The sequence below is a fragment of the Hemitrygon akajei genome, chromosome 3 (assembly GCF_048418815.1).
Source record: "Hemitrygon akajei chromosome 3, sHemAka1.3, whole genome shotgun sequence".
Classification (NCBI taxonomy): Eukaryota; Metazoa; Chordata; class Chondrichthyes; order Myliobatiformes; family Dasyatidae; genus Hemitrygon; species Hemitrygon akajei.
Window position 1 is genome coordinate 11,050,615 of NC_133126.1, and position 20,618 is coordinate 11,071,232.

At 38.3% G+C, this 20,618-nt stretch overlaps 1 protein-coding gene across 4 annotated transcripts in view; it reads left to right on the forward strand.

Moving 5' to 3' along the window:
• vrk1 (VRK serine/threonine kinase 1) overlaps positions 1 to 20,618 on the forward strand; it is an 85,446-nt gene that overhangs the window by 8,936 nt on the left and 55,892 nt on the right. For 3 of the 4 annotated variants that reach the window (XM_073039196.1, XM_073039198.1, XM_073039197.1), the window contains exons 2-6: positions 876 to 903; positions 1,215 to 1,374; positions 6,724 to 6,779; positions 10,380 to 10,449; positions 17,466 to 17,553. In XM_073039196.1, the coding sequence (XP_072895297.1) occupies positions 1,215 to 1,374; positions 6,724 to 6,779; positions 10,380 to 10,449; positions 17,466 to 17,553 (374 nt within the window). In that variant the 5' untranslated portion in view covers positions 876 to 903. The remainder of the gene's footprint in view (positions 1 to 875; positions 904 to 1,214; positions 1,375 to 6,723; positions 6,780 to 10,379; positions 10,450 to 17,465; positions 17,554 to 20,618) is intronic. The other variant, XM_073039199.1, reaches the window with a different exon arrangement.

The window sequence follows — 20,618 nt, forward strand, 5'->3', positions numbered from 1 at the left end:
CACCAGTTGCGCCAACAACTATCCACCACCTGCCCCCATGGCTTCACATCACCCTGATCAGTGGTCTAAGAAGGTGCTTCACCTTGCCTAAGGGTGAGGGAAGAAGACCCTTACTCCTCCTTTGGTAGAGGCGTATCTCCACTCTGCCGCCCTCCAGTGCAGTGCCATTTAGAAAAGTACAGGAGCATTTTATTGGAATGCTGGAAACTTTTATCACACAGTATTTCAGTATCTGTGGAAAGAGACTAATTAAATGTTCCATGTTTTGATTGAAATGTTATCTCTTTCCACAGATGATACATGAGCTGCAAACATTTTCTGTTTCATTTTGAATTTCCTGTATCTGCAATTACTTTGAATTTCTGACACAATTGATACTTGGTCAATTCTTATCTTGCTCTTAGTACTTTTAGACCTAAAGATATAGGAGCAGAAATAGGCCGTTCAGCTCTTCAAGTGTGCTCATGGCTGATTTATTATCCTTCTCAATCCCATTCTTCTGCCTGCTCCCCATAACCTTTAAGGGTCTGGCTAATCAAGAACCAATCGACCTCTGCTTTAAATATACCCAATGATTTGGCCTCCACATCTGTCTTTGGCTAGGAATTCCACAGATTCAGCACCGTCTGACTAAAGAAATTCCTCCTCATCTGTTCTAAGTGGGTGTCCTTTTATTTTGAGTCTAAGATCTTAGTATGTGTTTACCTTTTAGCAGGAAATATATCTTAATGATAAACTTATGGTTTCAAAACTCTGGAATGATCAAAGGTTGTTGAAGATGCTATGTAAATGCAAGTTCTTTGTATTTCATTGATGATAGATTTCTTATTACAATGCCGTAAAATACATTTCTTTTTCTTTGATTCCTGCTTCAGGAAGAAGTTGAAATTGACACCGCTCAAGGTAGGGAAAATTGCACAGTATTCCATCTGAGAGGCTAATGTGGTACCTGTTGACAATGTGACTAACTTAAGGAGGTGCTCTAAATTGCATCTTGGCCCAGGAATAATATATAATCACAGAAATGTGCAGAAAATCTACATATGCAGTACTTTAATGGTATCACTAAAAGGCATACTCTTGACAATTTTGCAATGGTAATTCTCAATGTCTCCAATTATTCTGTGAATGAGAATGTATTGATTTTATTTTTCTGCATTGTAGTTGTTTGAGAGCAGATGCCCATTTCAGTTGATGCATTTCCAAACTTTCAGATGCCTCCCAAACATGCTGTAAAGGCCCGGACAAGGGCTCCACCCAAGCGAAAGATGGCCGAGGAGCTTAAACCAGGAGAAGTGTTGACTGACACTGGAAAAAAGCAATGGAAAATTGGGAAGCCGATTGGGAAAGGTGGATTTGGGCTCTTGTACCTGGGTAAGTACACAGACCATGGTGCGTATGTAATGATCCAAAGTAAAGAATAGTATTGGGATGACGGATGGACTATGTTCCCTGGTTTCTTTTGGGAAGCAAGAGAAAATATTGTCATACCTTTGGCAATTTTTTTTTGCTTCCTCACTGGCTACAGTAGGACTAGAAGATTGAAGGGTGGCAAATGTTTTCCCTTTGTTCAAGAAAGGTAATACGGATAATCTTGGGAATTATAGACCAGTGAGTCTTACATTAGTGGTCAGCAAACTATTAGAGAGGATTCTTAGAAACAGGAATTATGAACATTTGAAGAAGCATAGTCTGATTAGGGATGGTGAGCATGGGTTTGTGAGGGGCAGGTTGTGACTCACGAGCTTGATTCAATTCTTCCAGGAAATGTTTAAAAACAAATTGAAGGCAGAGCAATAATGTGTATATGGAATTTAGTAAGGTGTTCAACAAGGTTCCCCATGACTCATTCAGAAAGTCAGGAGATATGGGTCCAGAGAAACTTAGTTGCATGGATTCAGAATTGACTTGTCCGCAAAAGACAGAGGATGGTAGTAGATAGAGAATATTCTGCTTGGTGGTCATTGACCAGTGCTGTTCTGCATGGAATTGTTTTGAGATCCTTGCTGTTTGTGCTTTTTATAAATGACTTGGATGAGAATGTGATGGGTGAATTAGTAAGTCTGTGTATTACACAAAGGTTGGTGGTGGTGTGGATAGTGTAGAAGGTTATCACATTGAAAAGCTAGGCTGAGGATTGGCAGATGGAGTTTATCCGGAAAAGTGTGAAGTCATTGCCTTTAGATGGTTGAATTTGAGGACAGAATGCAGGGTTAATGGCAGTATTCTTAGCAGTGTAGAGGAACAGAGGAATTTGTGGTGCACGTCCTTGAGGCTCTAAGTTGCAGTGCAAGTTGATAGGGTAGTTAAGAAAGCGTAGAGTGTGTTGTCCTTCGTTAATCGGGGGACTGAATTCAAGATCTGCAAAGTAATGTTGCAGCTCTATGACCTCTGATTAGACTATTATACTTAGAGTTTGTGTTCAGTTCTGGTTGTCTCATTATAGATGGTTGTCTCATTATAGAATGGATGTGGAAGTTGTAGTGAGGGTACAGAGGAGATTTACTAGGATGCGGCCTGTATTAGAGAGCATGTCTTATGAGGCTAGATTGAGCGAGTTAGGGCTTTTCTCTCCATAGCGAAGAAGGATGATAGTTGATAGAGGCATATAAGATGTTGAGAGGCGTACTGTAAGTAGAGTGGACAGCCAGCAACTTTTTCCTAGGTTGGAAGAGGCTCATACAGGAGGGTAAAAGTTTAAGGTGATTATGAATGAAAGTTTAGGGGGAGTGTTAGAGAGACTCTTAGATAAGCACATGGATAAAAAAAATTAGAGATCTATGTGCTAGGGAAGGGTTAGATTAGTCTTGCAGTGGTTTAAAAGGTTGGCCAAAGGACCTGTAATGTGTTGTACTGTTCTAAGTTCAATGTTCTAAATCTCTCAACCTTGGAAGATTGGGGTGTTGATTTAATTTTAAGACAAGTATATATTGTGCATCAACAAACATTCTGAAGTTTTTAAATACAAACTTCGAATTTTACAAACTACTTGTGTCCTTGTAAATCATAGCTAATTATACATTCATTATCTGAAATGTATCACAGTTAAATTGTAGTTGTTCAACCTGATGAAACTGTACAAGGGTCAGTTTAATTTGTATACTTGTGTTCTTGTTAATATAAAATAAATAGGCAGGTGAAAGCAAAACTAGGGTATAAAATTAGTTCTATTTTCAACTGACAAAGGGACTAATTTAATTGTCACCTTTGTGGGTTGAATTTGATGCATTTGTAGACTGGTTTAAGGTGCCTTCCTGATGTATTTGGCTGCATTTGGCCCATATCCCTCTAAATCTTCTCTATCCATGAACCTGTCCAAAAGTCTTTTAAACAAAGTAATTGTGGCCATCCCTATCATTTCTGTTGGCAGCTCACTCCATATACCTACCATCCTCTGAGCAGAAAACTGTGACTCCACCCTCCCCCCCCCCCCCTTTGCACTCTCTCTCCAGGTCCTCTTTAAGAGCCTTTTCTCTTTTGACTTAAACCTAAACCCTCTGGTTTTAGACTCACTCAGTCAAGGACTGACCATCTATACCCAATATTATATATATATATGAACCTTTGTAAGATCACCCCTTAACCTCATTCAATGTTCAAGAAAATATATGCCGGCATTCACAGTAAGTACAAAGAAACACCAGAGAATCAATGAAAAACTGCACATAACAAGAAAGACAAACAACCAATGTGCCAAAGATGACAAACTATTAAAAGACAAAAATTAAAAAAAATAAATGTCAAACGTAAGATGAGGAGTCTTTGACAATGAGTTCATAAGTTGTAGAAACAGTTTAGTGATAGGGTGAGAGAAGTTATCCCTACTGGTTCAAGAGGTTGATGGCTAATTTAATTGTTCCTGAACCTGGTGCTGTGAGTTCTGAAGCTCCTGTACCTCCTTCCTGATGGCAACATCCTTGTGAAACTTTGAGCCTACTTATTTAAACATGTTTGGGGAGCTGGGTCGTAACCCAAATATCAGTTAATAAATCTGGTGATTTGTAAATGTATGTACAAAATCAAGATATTATTAAAGCACCTTTTAATTGGGAGGTGCATTTGCTTGTAAATATCTTTTTGCCACATTCATTGCTGACACTAGGGATTGAAAAGCCTGTTGACATTTCATTTTGGCATGTACATAGTCACTTGGATGGGACACTGGAGAACTGCTGGAACTATAGCTCAAGTATACATCTTTAGGAAAGGAAATAAATACAAGTGAAATAGTGCTTGTTGTCAAAACAATTCACCCAAAGGATTATTCAATGTGTTGGCAAGATTCCCATCTGAATTTCTGATTTTTGGTTTGGTTTGTGAAACTGGAGAAAATGAGTATACATTATTATATTTTGTTTTAAGTTACTGCATTTAACTTGAGGAAGGGTATACTAATTTGGATTAAGTTCTCTTCCCTTGTGAATGCAATATTAGCTTAGGCTGAGTACTCGGGGAGTGTGCACATCAGCTCACTGAGATCTTCACAGATATCTTCAACATATCCAGCCTCTCCCCCTACCATCACTACTTTATCATTTCCTGTCAGTCATCTTACATACAGTCACTCCTGTGCCTAGTGTGACTTTAAGGGCATACGGTCAATCTTTATAAAGTACTGTGCATACGTCCTAAGCGCATGTCTGTGGCAAAGCTGCCTAAGACTTTTTGCACAGTACTGTAGTATAATTTTATGTATTGCACTGTACTGCTGCCACAAAAAACAAATTTTATGACCTATGTGAGTGATGAACAACCTGATTCTGATGTGTAAAATTTATTATCAGAGTACGTACAACCCTGAGATTCTTCTTTCTGCTGATATATTTAGCAAATCTTTAGGATAGTACCTGTAAACAGGATCAATAGACAACAAACTGTGCAAATACAGATAAAAATAAATAGCAATAAATAATGAGCTTGAAATGATAAGAGTGCTTAAATGAGTGACGTTATCCTGTTTTGTTCAATAGGCTGATGGTTGAGGAGTAGTAACTATATAGGTCTCCTGTGGACTGAGAATGGGAAAAGGGGCAGGGAGAGGGAAGGGAGCAGGAAGCACTAGTGAGATGTTCTATAATAATCAGTCAACCAATTGTTTGGAATCAAATCACCTTGCTAGGTGGCCAGGTGTGTCTGCTCATGCTTTTGCTCCTGCACCACCCACCCCCACCCTTGGCAGTCCTTCTCTGCCACTGCCACATGCTCCTGCAGCACTACACCCTCACCATTCCCAACATTGTTTGATCCCATCACATATGCAGATATGGTACTGTGCAAAAGTCTTGGGCAGCCTACCTATATATATGTGCATACTCTGTATTTGTGTAATATTATCTAAATTAAATTAGGCTGAGTACTTAAGGAGTGTGCAGACCAGCTCACTGATGTCTTCATGGACATCTTCAACACATCCAGTACCACTCCCATCCAGAGTAACAAATATTTTATTCTGCTTTATGTGTACTAGAAATGACATTAAACAGTGGCATCTTGAGAAAACATGATAAATTTCAAAGCGCAGCCAGCTCAATATTCTGTTCATCACTGTACTGTAAAGCAAGGATTATCCAGGATGTAACATTTTGATCTTTGTTGCATCTGTTTGTCTTTTTATGGATTGCCTTTGTTGCACATGTTCAGTTCAGTGTTTGACATCCGTTAGGTAGTCAGTTTGTTCTGTGTTTTACATTGGAATTGAACTATGAATTAATTCATAATGTCTCATGCTTTCAATTTGCACTTTTTATTTTGCTGTACATGCATTATTTTGTAACTTGCATATATATCGCCTGTATTAATTAACTGTGAGTTCGCATTAATCGCGGGAGACTTTGTTATGGAATGTTCGCTGTAGAAGCATTCGTGTTGAAAATCAACATATGCTCATATATATTATCAAATGAGAATAGAAGTGTATAGAGCATAAAGGTGTGTTCATCTAGTGAATAAAACCGTTCTTATAAAAGCCACTCATTCCCTATGTGCATATGAATGCAATTAATAATCATTTTATATCAGAAATAGGGTATGTAAGGCTGTTTATAAATAGAATATATATGATTTATAGTAGGTATGGAGAAATTTGGTACAGTAGACCAAATTTATAAAAGCCTATTCATCTCTAAATTATTCTGGTTAGGCATGTGTTGTATTAATAGAAAATTATTATGTATCGAATGTTTTTTGGATGTGACAAACTACTTGGGGATATATTCCAATAAATCTAATCTCAATGAACCTGGCCACTTAGGAGCCAAAGCAAAATGTAAGTATTCTAGCCCAGAAGGTTACTGGTGAACTTTGTGCATCTAAAGATTCAACTTGTTTTGCTTTTTATAGTTTTCAGAGTTTGGAGCTTCCACTTTGGATTTTGATTCAATTAATTCCTGAGTCTACCATTGAGGGTTAACTATGTCACTCCATTACTAGTCATAATAATAACTCTTTGACAGAGCATTTTTCATGCAGACAAAGTGATCTATAATGGGATAAATTACAAACATGAAAATAATAATTAAAAAAACCATGAAAATAAACATGGAAGTCATGTGATCTTAAACCCACTCTATCCTAATCCTGTTTCATTTCCTTAAAAAAATGGTTCCATAAAAAAGCTGAATTTACTCTTTCACAGTATGTGTATTTTTTTTAAATGGGTGTTGACGAATGTTAGTTAATATTTAAATTGACTTTTATTAGATTTATATTTTAATTTTGTTTTAGCTGATGAAAATTCAGTCAAGACAGTTGGCATTGGTGCTTCTTATGTCACTAAAGTGGTAAGTACAAGTAAACTTAGATCTTTTTAATGTTAAATTGTGTTAAATGAATTGAATTGAAATGCGTTGCTAACTCAAAATTCAAGTATTTTCCTTGAATGCCCCTTGCTAGCCAGTTAACCACCACAATCTAAACTGTTTTGAGTGATCTGAACTATATTTATGTTTCTGAAAATGTCATGCAGCCTACTTCTTTAATACCTGGCTAGTTTTAAGTTAAGTAACTTGGTTTATAAATTGTACGTAGCAGTTCAGTTTATAATGTTTGATGTCTCCTATAAAGCCTTGTTTATGTTTTTTTTTGGGCAGGTTTATTTGTATCTATTTATCTGTTTCTGTTCTACAGGATAAAATGTATAATTTGGGACTTTAACAGACACTAAAAAGAGTAACTACATGAATGTAGTCTTTCCACTTATTTAGATAAGATTTGTTGCTAGCATTTGCCTCCAATACGCCTTTACTACTAAACCCTAATAGTGCATTCTAGTCCCTATCATAGAACACTACAGCACTGAAACAGGCCCCTCAGTTCATCTAGTCTGTGCCAAACCATTAAAATGCCTAGTCTCGTTTACCTGCTCCTGGACCACAGCCCCCCATATTCCTCTCATCCATGTACTTATCCAAATTTCTCGTAAGTATTGAAATCGACCCTGCATCCACTGCTTGCTTTGGAAGCTCGTTCCACACTTCACCCTCTCAGAGAAGTTGTTCAAACCTCATGTTCCCTTGTGCATTTCACCTTTCACCTTTAACATATGCTCTGCATTGTAATCTTACCTAACTTCAGTGAAAAAAGCCTGCTTGCATTTTTGGCCTATATACACCCCTCATAATTTTGTATACCTGATCTCTACATTCTAGGGAATAAAGTCCTAACCTATTCAACCTTTCCCTATAACTCAGGTCCTCAAGTCCTGGCAACATCCTTGTATATTTTCTCTGCACTCTTGCAGTATTACTTGCATTTTATCTGTAGGTAGGTGACCAAAACTGCACACAATACTCCAAATTAGGCCTTACAACTAGGTCCTATACAACTTCGACATAACATCTCAACTCCTGTGCTCAATACTTTGATTTTTGAAGGTCAATGTGCCAAAAACTTTCATTCTGACCCTATTTGCCTGTCATGCCACTTTCAAGGAAATTCCTTTGTAATTCACTTCACTTAAAAATCAATTTGCTGATGTTTTGCCATTTAAAAAAAAATTTCATTGTTGCAAAATGTTCATCTGTTTCTAATTTTACGGATGACCCAGAACCCCTAAACTTTGATGTTGGTTGTCGACTGCCTTGGACTACTACATTTCATTGATAATGTCACATAAGTTTTGAACATTGATTTCTCCAATTCTGGGAACTTTTCCCCCTTCCCTTTTCTTCTATTCCCCACTCTGGCACCCCTCACCCTATCATGTCCCCCAGTCGGTGCCCCTCCTCCTTCCCTTTCTCCCATGGTTCATTCTGCTCTCCTATCAGATTCCTTCTTCCCCAGCCCTTTCCCATTTCCACCAATCGCCTACCAGCTTCTTCATCCTCCCTCTCCCACTCACCTGGCTTCACCTATTATCTTGCTGGTTCTCCTTCCCCTACTCGACCTTCTTATTCTGGCTTCTTCCCCATTTTTCAAGTGCTCATGAAGGGTCTTGGCTTGAACTGTCAACTATTTATTAATTTCTATAGATGCCGCCTAACCTGCTGAGTTCCTCCAGCATTTTGTATGTGTTGCCCTAGATTTCGAGAATCTTTAAAATCCCATGCATTTACAAGTACACGTTCCCTCTTCTTTAGTCTTCAGGAGTAATTTCACTGTTGTGCATGCAATTTATAGCTCTTTATTGCATAAAGTTATAACGTCCTGTTTGTCCTATTTATGTGTCTAAATGCACTCATTTTATTGAAATCTCAGTCATTGGTATTACATTTTCATTTGAAATTTATACCTATAACAATGTACTAATGTTGATCATTCTGCAGGGGAGGTGTGGGCAGATTGTCTGCTAATATAGATTTTACTGCAGATTGAATAGTTTGCCATCGGCTCTTCACCCATAAAAGTGAGCATCAAGAGCAGTGTGTTTACCTCACAATTTTGCCAGCAGCCTCCATGATCCTGTTCTCCATGAGGGATGCAGATTTTAAAGTCAAAGCAGCGCCTGTTCATTTAAATGTGCATTTGATATCTGAAGGCGATCATTGGAACTGCTGGTATCTCACTTTCTTGGCTTCACTGATTTATAGGAATTACTTATGCCTTTAAGATTCTGATTAGGATTATTAATAGATTTAATAGTGGATAGGAGAACTGAAGTGGTTATCCAAACAATTATAGCTGAGTGTTCTCCTGCATGTTAATATTACCTTTGACACTTTATATGCTGTAACTACTTTTCGTTGGGGGAGAAAAAGACAGTTGCTAATTTGATTTAATTAAGCTTCTCTTGGGCATCACTGATAACATCTGGATTGATTTGTAACGTGTTGAAATAGCATTTAGACAATAATTTTGATTAACAGCACTGCCCCATAGCTTTGGCCTGATCAGTAGTGTCTGCAAAAATTTGTAATAGAACATTGAACAGTGGAATTGTATGCAAAATATTTTACAATTTGCTTGTCTGATTAGATGTGAAGCTTTGGAATGCTGGTCATGTAAGGTTTACTGGTTAAAATAATACATCAAATGGAAACTTAACTGATCTATTATCAATGAACATAGTCTACTTTTTTTGTTATTTTGAACAAACTACTTACCAGAATTCTGTGCTGTAAAAATTCTAGCTGTATAATACGCTGCTTCTTGCCATATTGAACAAGCTTAGGTATAACATTAGAATCTTGAGTCCTGATGAGGAGTCTCAGCACGAAATGTCGACTGTTCACTCTTTTCCAAAAATGCTGCCTGGCCTGCTGATTTCCTCCAGCATTTTGTGTGTGTAAGCTTGGCTATAGATAGACATCTAATATGAGATTGCTAATACTGTCCTTCCTCCTTTGGATCATAAATTAGGATTCATTCTGATATGAGGAGGTAATTTGTGACAAAATAAATTGAATTTAGCCAGTCAGACTCTGTTCTTTTTGGTAAATTCCAGGTTCACAACCTAAAAGTGTACCTAAAGTAAAACCTTAATTAGATTGGCTGGCAGATGGAAACAGCAATCACAGTGGATGTCATTTTAGTTGTAGCAGAGTACAGATTGTTACTGTTTTGTATAATTTACTGCCCAAAGCAGTACTTTTAATCTACCTTTAAATGTTTGTTGGATTTGTGGTTGTTTTATTTATTGCATATGTATTGTAGACTACATCTTTCATTAAGATTTGATGTAAGGCACTCTATGAAGTTAGGTTGCTTTCCACTGAATGCCATCAGAGCCTTTTGAGAAGGAGTTACACATGGCTTCAGCACCTCCCTAGAATTTTCTGTTGAGTTTATACAGTAAATAATACCTTGAAATATGCCACCTTTATGATCTTCACATATTTGTAATATTGTATTATGGTCTAAGCAAATTTGAATTTTTTTCCTTGCAGAAATAATTGCTTGGTGTCTCAATTAAAAAAGCCATCTGTGTTTTTTTCCCTCTCTAGGAACCCAGTGACAATGGACCATTGTTCTCAGAGCTCAAGTTCTATATGAGAGCAGCAAAACCAGAGCTAAGTGAGTTAATTTTGTGGCACATGAGAAACCAAAACTAGAACACGGTGCATTATTGGAATATTTTTAAACTTTGACACAGATTTATTTAAGGAATAGTTGGTCAGTGAAGTAGTTCTTGAGCATTGGATTAAATGATGAAAAAGGTGGCAAACATGCAGGTTTGGAGGGGGTCCAGAGCTTAATCGCATGGCAACTGAAAGCACAGCCATGTTTTTGGAGTAATTAAACTCTAGGGTGCTTGAAGCTGGAATCTGAGCATCTCAGTGGCGATGTTCTCAGTGATGGAGAAGGGCAAGGACAGGGAATGACTCGAAAAGAACAGTAAGAATTTTAAAATTGTGATGCTCTTTATCAAGAGGAACTATAAATATCTGTGATTGAAAGAAAATAATAGAAATGGTCAAAGTCAACTGCGATGACCTTTCTCCTTTCTTTGATACTGTTGCCTCTTGAATTCCCCAAGCATCCATTCACAGACTCCTTTTTTTTCTCACTGTTACCCCTTGAATGCTATCATAGCAATGAAACTGGCCCTTTGACATAAGCTACTTTTGCATCCAGTTGTGAACTTCAGGAAGGGAAGTTGAGAGAATACACACCAGTCCTCATCAGCAGTGAGGTTGTACAGTTGCAAGTTCCTGGGTGTCAGCATCGCTGAAGCATTATCCTGGACCCAACTTACTGATGCGTCTATAAAGAAGGCATAACAGTAGCTATATTTCAGTTGGAGTTTGAGGAGATTACGTATGTTTTCAAAGACTCGAGCAAATTTCTACAGATTTATCATGGATGCATTCTAACTGGTTGCATCACCATCTGGTATGGAAGGACTGCTGCACGTGATTGGGAAGAAGCTGCAGAAGATTGCCAGCTCAGCCAGTGTCGTAGGCACCAGCCTCTCTCCAGCAACAAAGACCTCTTCAAAAAGCAATGCCTCAAAAAGGCAGCATCAATTAGTAAGGACACCCACCTCCCAGGACGTCCTTTCTTATTGCTACCATCGAGGAGGAGGTGCAGAAGCCTGAAGGCATATACCTAGCCTTTTAGGAACAGCTTCTCCTACTTCACTATTAGATTTCTCTACTATTTACTGAATTTAAATTTTTATTATGTATATCTTATTGTAATTTATAGTTTTTTTAATATATTGCATTGTACTGCTGCCACAAAACAACACATTTCGCAACACATGCCAGTGATATTAAACCTGATTCTACTCCCTCGGAAACCACCTATTCCAGCTTTACGGATGGAACCTGGTCAAGAGGCCTTGCTGAAGTCCATATTGATGATGTCTACTCTGCTGCTCTCATCAATCCTCAGTCACTTGTGAGATGATTCTTCATGCACAAAGCCATGCTGACTATCCCTAGACAATTTTTATCCTTTCAAATGCAAATAAGTTTGGTCGTTCAGAACCCCTTCCAATAACTTTTCTTCCATTAATGAAAGGGTTACCAGCCTGTAGTTTCTTGACCTATTCCTGCTGCTCATCTTAAATGTTAACTATCCTCCATTCTTCTGGAACCTCGTTCATGGCTAATGAAATTACAAAAATCTTGTCAGAGACCCCAAAATCTCCTTCCTGCTTCCCATAAGTGTACATCTGCCTCGGCCAAAAGCATCAACTGTTGAAGGGTCTGGTCCTGAAATGTCAACTACTTATTCTTTTCCATAGATGTTGCCTGCCCAGCAGAGTTCCTCCAGCATTTTGTTTGTGTTACTTTGAACATCCTAAGATGCCCCTGGATTGGCCCTGGGGATTTATCCACTTTCGTGCACTTCAAGACCAACAAATCATAAACCCGAGAGATTCTACAGATGCTGGAACTCCAGAGCAACACACACAAAATGCTAAAGGAACCCAACAAGTCAGGCAGCATCTGTGGAAATGCTTAAACAGTTGACATTTTGGAGCCCCAACTTCAAGAGTCTTGTGAAGGGTCTCAGCCTGAAACATTGACTGTTTTTTCATTTCCATAGTTGCTGCTTAATTTGCTCAGTTCCTCGAACATTTTATGTGTTGCTCACCAACAACATGTCTTCTGTTGTAATTTTTATTTCACTTGTTTCAAGATATTACTTTTTCTTCCCCTGAACTCATAAACTTCAAAATCCTTCTTTACAGTAAATACAGATGAGAAGCATCATACAGAAGTGTTACTTTCTATGTACAGTCAGCCCTCCTTATCTGCGGATTCCGCATGCGCGGATTCAACCATCCACAGATCGGGAAAACCCGGAAGTTCTCTCTCCAGCACTCTATGTTTGAGCATGTACAGACTATTTTTTCTTGTCATTATTTCCTAAACAATACAGTATAACAACTATTTACATAGCATTCACATTGTATTAGGTATTATAAGTAATCTAGAAATGACTTAAAAGTACATGCAGTCCCCAGGTTATGAACGAGTTCCATTCCTGAGTCCGTCTTTAAGTCGGATTTGAAGTCGGAATGGGTACATCCTGTATTTAGCATCAGTTAGTCAGACATTTGTCTTAGTATATAGTATATATTTTAACTTTTTATGCATATAAAACAGTTAAACATATGTATTTCAATAATTAAACCACTGCGTTGCTTAGTAATAAATGTAGCTTTCATCGGGGCAGGGTCTTTCACATGCTCCATTAAAATTGTTCCGATCGTTGACTGACTGTGGCCTACCGCTTTTCCAATGACTGATGATGTTTCACCTCTTTCCGATCACTTTATTACTTTCTCCTTATTTTCAATTGTGATCGTGATTATTTTCGTGAACAGAAACACTTGCGGATTCAGAGCTGCGCCTCCAGGTCCTAATGTCCACCGCACTGAGACATGTTAAATAAAGTCCGGGGTTCCACTGGGTCCTGAAGACCACTGCACTGAGACAGGTTAAATAAGGGACTTGGGCATCTGCGTTATCCCCCGTGGATAAGGAGGACCAACTGTATTTAACAACATGAGATCTACTTACCACAGGTTCTCAGATCCTTCACTTCCTCTAAATTGTCAGTTTGCTGTCCTTTAGTAATGTTAGAACAGAATTTTTTTCCAAGTAAATTTTGAAAAAAACAGAAGGCATCAACTTTGATTCCTCCCAGTAATGTTATTTCATTACTATGGGTTATTATTCTGTCTTTGGCAGCTGCAGGATGTTGAACCACATGCTTGATCCCAGAATAAGCTTGGACCATCTTTCTAAACCTTTGCTAATAAAACATATTTCCACTTGCATATCATTGCTCAGCCCCTTTTTTCTGTCAGTGCTCAAATGCTGCTGAAAACCTTATCCACAGCCAGCATTTTCCAGTCCTCTGTGGACATATTCCTACATTCTCTCCTTAAACTTGTGCTCATCCAAATCTCTGCTGCTTAAGTCATAGAACATAGAACAGTAAGGCACAAGAACACTCCCTTTGGCCCACAGTGTTGTGCTGAAACAATTAAATTAGTAATCAAATGGTCAACTAAACTGACGTCTTCTGCCTACACAATGTCCATATCCTTCCATTTTCCTCACATTCATGTGCCTGTCTAACCATCTGTTAAAAGTCTCTAATGATTCTGCTTCTACCATCAACCCAGGCAGCACATTGCAAGCACCCACCAATCTCTGTCTTTTTAAAAAAAACTTGCCCCCTCACATCTCCTTTGAAATCACTGTTTCTCACCTTAAATGCATGCCCTGGATATGAGACATTTCAACCCTTGGAAAATGACGTTGACTGTCTCCTCTACTATGCCTCTCATAATCCTATATACCTCTATCAGATCTCCCATCAACCTCCACCGCTCCAGAGGGAGAAAAAAAACAACTTTGCCCACATTTCATTACAGCACATGCTCTTCAATCTAGGCAACATCCTGGTAGATCTCATCTGCACCCTCTCCAAAGCCTTGATCTCTTTCCTATAATGGGGCAACTAGAAATGTGTAAGTCAGAAGTCAAACTGAATAGATCTGAATTAAATGACTAATAAGGATATTGTTATGATGGTATTTGTTAGGAAAGTCACCCTCTTTTTAACTTTATCTGGTAAACCTAGCCACACTATCTCACACAGTTTTATACTTACCAATAGATTCTGAGTCAGTTGTATATGATTGTTATTATACTTGATGATTGGAATTATTTGTGTGATTCTAAAAGTTCAGCTTGTATAACTGCTTGATTCCCAAAAATAATTATTTGAAACTTGCAGTATTAGTCCTTTAGGAGGCAGCATAGAATATGGTTAGATAGTTAATTCTGTGGTAGCTAAGATTTTTTAACGTGTATGTAAGTTCCGAGGTTTTATCATGCCCTGAAGTGATCATTCCATAGTCCCTGGATACTTCGTGCTTGACTGTTAATTTTTATTTCCTGATTGCCAGGGCAAGAGAGGGATTTAGTGTGAAATCCTTCTTTTGCTCTCATTTGCATGCATTTTCATGCAAATCAGTCTGAAAGTGATAGTAAAAGGAAATTGCAGACATTAAAGCGTTGGCCATCAAAAATAAGAGAAACCAAAATGTATCTTTACACTGCGAAAGAAACAGAACTTGCCATTCACGGTAGTTTTCACGTAGATGTTTTTAGACGTGTCTGGCAGGCGTAACATGTAAACCTAACCATTAAAATGAGTGTCAAATAATAAAATTTGTATATATGGGTGGTTTCTGGTTAATTTGTTCATCGGCTAATCATGGCAGCTGCTTATTGGGCCAACTCTTAACAAAAATGAATTAAGAAAGTAGCTGGAATACTTTTTGTTTATTTGCAAAACTGTGGTGCTTAATAGGGGCAGTAGATTGGTGCCAAACAGTTTCTAACTAGCACTTGCATGGCTGTTAGATCCTATAGCATGCTTAGAGTGAACAGTTTTAAAGTAGCAGAAGATGCATAAGTTTTATATTCAGAAAGCAGTGATTTTTGTCACTGATAGTTGGTGAGAAATAAGCAGTACGATCATTCAGAACTGTTCTGCTCACTGCAGTTTCAAGCATTCAAGCTTAGAGATGTTAGAAGTGGCCAGGAGGGAAAATGAAACCATTTCAATACTTAAAGTTTGGAACTATGAAGAATTTGGAAGTTTTCAACAATCATCAGGAATGCTACCTTTGGTCCCCACTGGACAGTCAGCTTTCAGCTATGGCTCCAAATGACTGTTTGCATGTGACAGTGGCCACACTCCAGTACAGTGTTTCGACAGGTGAGGGAAGCTAGTGGGCCTCGTATTCTAGTCAGCTAGCAACATGCCTGTCATACCATGCAAAGTCAGTTCCGGCAGTCTGGGCAATCTACAGTGAGGTCCAATGACCAGGAAGGTGGGTCTGTAATGTTATGTGGCAAGTGAAGGGCATGCCAAGTCCCAGGAGAAGTCATAGTCATCCACTTGAACCAAAAAAGTCCTCAGTTCTGACGTCTACACGTGCCACTGGACATAGACTTCCGAGGTTGAGAAAATGGAACTGCCCCAGTACAGTGGCTTTTCCACTTTTAAAAACTCTCCTGTACAGGTTTCCTGTCATTGTCGTATACAACAGACAACCATCAGTCATATTGGTAGTGTTCTAATTTGTTCTGTATTTAATTTACATACATAATTTGTTACTCTGTCTTTTTTTTTATATCTTTTCTATTTCCATGGAACTTCAGCTCATTGGTGCAGCCACTTAGTTGGGCCAAAATGTGCTCCCAATGTGTCCCAATAACCCCAGAATCCACTGTGTTAGATTAATTAGCTAACTGGGAACAATGGATTTTCAAGGGGCAGTTGCTGTCAATGATGAAATAGAATTTTGTCTATCTTGTGCATAAATAGGAAATAACAAACTTAGAGCTTCAAATCTGTGAGGGGGGGGAAATTATACAGTTATTATTGTACTGTTACATTTATGAACTCTAAATGGGGTGGTAAATGGACAATGTCACACTTGTCACATCAAAATATCTGAACTTGCAAAGAGATGGCACCAATGTTCTGTTTCTGTATCTGATTGCTCTGAATGTTCAAAGATTTGCAGATATGATTGTTTCTCATGAAAAGTGGAAATTTTAAAAATGAAATTGGGATATAAATAAAAGAACTCTTGAATCCAGATCAGGTAGCATCTGTGAGAACAGAATTATTGGTTTTAGTTATGTTCTTTCACTTGAATCAGAAGTTAGAAATCAAACTTGCAGAAAGGAGGGAGAGATGGCATGAATGTTGGGATATTATTTCCCAACTTCTGCTCGTATCTTCTGCCATATGACCCAGAGAAAGGGTGGGGTTCCCTTTGTTTCTGCAACTTCACTAGCCTCCACATTCAATAAACAATGCATTAACTTCCTCTATCTTCCAAGTAATACCAGCACCAAACACATTTTCCCCTCTGTTTCAGCATTTGCATGGACCACTGTCTTTGTGACTTCCTGATTCCATCTCGGCAACACCCACTTCCTTACCCCCCCCCCCCCCCCCCCACGCTTTTGGTTGCATTACTTTCCACACTCCCTCTAATAACCATCAACTTTTGGCCTTTAACACCATTCCAACGAAGCCCAATAAATGCATGAGTAAGAGCATCTCGTTTTTCATCTAAGTATATCATGCCTTCAGAATTCAGCATTGAATTAAGCAATTTCAGATTGCTGATGTTTCCTGATTTGCTGAAGCTTTCCAGCATTCTGTTATTTCAGCTTTCCAACAGCTGCAGTGTTTGAGATCTCATGGTTCAGCATGGTATATTCTTCTCTCATCTCATTCCAATTGCTCTGTTTACTTCCACCAGATAGATCTTCTGCAGCTAACAATTTTTCACTCCCCTCTCTAAACTGGCAACACAACCATTTAACCTCTCATGGTCTACTCTATCATTGATGTTCTTTCCATCCTTCCCCCTTCTCATTGACTAAGCTTGTTTCATGATTAACTGTTAACCAGTTCTGATGAAAGGGATCAACTTGAAAATGTATTTTTCCATCCATGGGTGTTGCCTGACCTGGGCATCTTTTACTTATGATAGCTAAATTATTCTGCTTTATCCCCCTTATTTCCTACAGTTCAAAGCTGGGTTTCTTCCCGGAAGTTGAATTATCTCGGTGTGCCCAAGTATTGGGGGTCAGGACTCTATGATAAAAATGGCAAAAGGTATGAAAAGAATCTGTTCATCATCTTCAGAAGATTATTTAACTGTCTCTAGATTATTGATAAGTGAAGGAGCATTATTAATTGACCTCGATGAGGAGGACTGGTTATGCAGTGAAATTATATTTTCTCAATATTTTAGGCCAGAGGTGAAAATTTTATTTAGCTTCAAGTAAAGTAAAATACATTTGGTGTATTATTGATGACTCATATGAGGGAGAGTTATAACTGGAATTTCTGATTTTTATTTTGAAAATCAAAACATCATTCTGCAGATTCTGGAAATGTAAAAAAAAAAAGTAGAAAATGCTGCAAGTACTCAACAGGTCAAGCTGTATCTGTAAAAAGAGAAACCAAATCAGTTTTTCAAATTGAAAGCCCTTCGTCAGTTTCATTTATTATCAAAGTATACAACTCTGAAATTCTGAAGACTTGAAAAAAAGTCCACAGTCAAAGTCCACATCTAACACACAGAAAATCTGTGCAAGATTCTCCCTCTTCGTAGCAGAGCAATCTCACCAAAGATTTTAAAAAGCAGTCTCCCCCTCTCCGGCCGTAGAGCAATCTCATCAGCTATTGAAAGAGGCAGTTTCTATTCTCCGGCATTAGAGTGATCTCATCAGCAATAAATTGCAGTCTTTCCTCTCCGGCAGCGGAGTGATATCCCAAAGATAAAAAATCAGGCAACTGGTGTTTCGATCTCCCTTGTCGCTTAAATCGGTGAGCAGTGAAAGCTTTAATTGGCAGAATGGAGTCAGACATTGGCTCGTATCCGCAGCCTTCTCGCTATGAGGTTTTCGCAAGCTGCCTCTGTCTCCTGGAATCCCCTCGGAGACTTCAGAGCACTGAACAGCCAAATGATCTTCAAACTGCAAATCATAGGCTCCAACAGTTCCAGAAACACATTGAAGATGAAAAACACATGTAAGAGACATAAAGGAAGTGAATTATATGGTTTCATGATCTGTCGAGAAGATGTTGATTGAAGGAGCGTTGTACCCAGGCACCATGTTGACCAGAACTGTAAAATTCAAAGTAAGTTTATTATCAAAGTACATATGTCACCATATACAACTTTGAGGTTCATTTTTTTTCTGGGCATTCACAGTAAGTACAAGAAATGCAATAGAACCAATGAAACACCACACCCAACAGGATAGACAACAACCAATTGGTGGAAGATGACAAACTGTGGAAACACGAAACAAGAAAAAAAGGAGACTGGAGAGCTTGTTAGGCTGCAGGGATAGTGGGAAGAGGGTTGTCTGTGATGTGGTAAAACTGGGGATAATTTTTTCACATGGTTTTCCAGTCAGTGGGTGAATGGAGACAGTTAGAGGGTGAGAACATATGTAAAAACTTGTGGATTGTTATGAGCTGCCGAGCAGAAGGACATGCCCATCAGGCTAAATGAGTCATTGTTTTCCACAGAGGTAAAATAAGAGGAAAAAAACCCCTGAGTGAATATTACAGCGAGGCAACTGGTGCAGATTGAGAAACCAAGTTACCTGAAATTGTAGATTTTTGGTCTCGAGTCGTGAATTCTACAATGTGCCCAGAGGCATTGCCTCAAGAAGACGGCATCCATCAATAAAGACCCCTCACTACCCGGGACATGTCCTCCTCATTACTACCATCTGAGAGGAAGTTCAGGAACCAAAAAATCCCCACTCAATTTTTTAGGAGCAGCCCCTCCCGCCCCTTCCAAGCATTAGATTTCCAAACAGTTCATGAAATGAACTCATGAACGCTACCTTGCTATTCCCCTTTTGTGCTGTGTGTTTATTCTTGTCATTAATAGTAATTTTTATGTTTTGCACTGAACTGCTGCATAAAACAACAAATTTCATGGCATATGTCAGGGATAATAAACCTGGTCCCAATTCTGAGTTGGAGTGGCATAAGGAGTAAAAGTAGCATGCAACAAGATGCTTCCGGTTGCTTTTGTGATATGAAAGCAGGTGCTCCACAAACAATTCACAAAATATATAGTCACCCTGGTTTTATCCTATCGGATGCATTCTCTTCCCCTACTGTCCTGCAGTTTTACAATCTTCTTTGGTTTCATTCTCGTATCTGATGAAGCACTGAAATGTTGGGTATGTTTCTGTTCCCACGCATGCAGCCTGACCTGCTGAGTGTTAGCAACATTTTCTGTTTTTGTTATTATTAACATATAAATATTGATATTTAATGTTGCTATTGTTTTTAAATTGTGAATACTTTTACAATCTTTCTCCTAACGATCAAATCAATCGACTTATATGCAGAGTACTTTGATAAATCAAAATTTTATTTTGGCTTAAGTACTGTAATTTTGAAGTAAGGTTTAAAAATTCCAGTTATTGTACATTCCAGTTATTGTACATATATGTGACAATTTTTTTATATTGTTCTTTTAATCATTGGTAGGGTTGTTCCCTGCAGAGCCATTGTGAGTCTAATGGTTGTCTGTGATAGATAGATAGATAGATAGATAGATACTTTATTCATCCCCATGGGGAAATTCAACTTTTTTCCAATGTCCCATACACTTGTTGTAGCAAAACTAATTACATACAATACTTAACTCAGTAAAAAATATGATATACATCTAAATCACTATCTCAAAAAGCATTAATAATAGCTTTTAAAAAGTTCTTAAGTCCTGGCGGTAGAATTGTAAAGCCTAATGGCATTGGGGAGTATTGACCTCTTCATCCTGTCTGAGGAGCATTGCATCGATAGTAACCTGTCGCTGAATTTGGTTGTTGACCAAATACAACTAGATACTGTCACCTGGCACTGAATGCTTTTGGGGAAACCAGTTTTTCTAATTTGGCAGATAGCTATCTACCAGCCTTTGCCTAATGCTGGATTAGATGTAGATCAAGACAAATTCAAGTTCAAGTTTATCCTTGCCTTCATACTTATCATGTGTTAGGTGTACTACTGTAGTTTTCACCCTGGTTCAGAGAAATGTCTTGTTTCTATATGGTTATACATAATAAAAAGGCAATAAACTTTGACTTGAAGTTTATTGCCATCGAGCAATACACACACCACAGACTCTCACAATTGGTAATTTA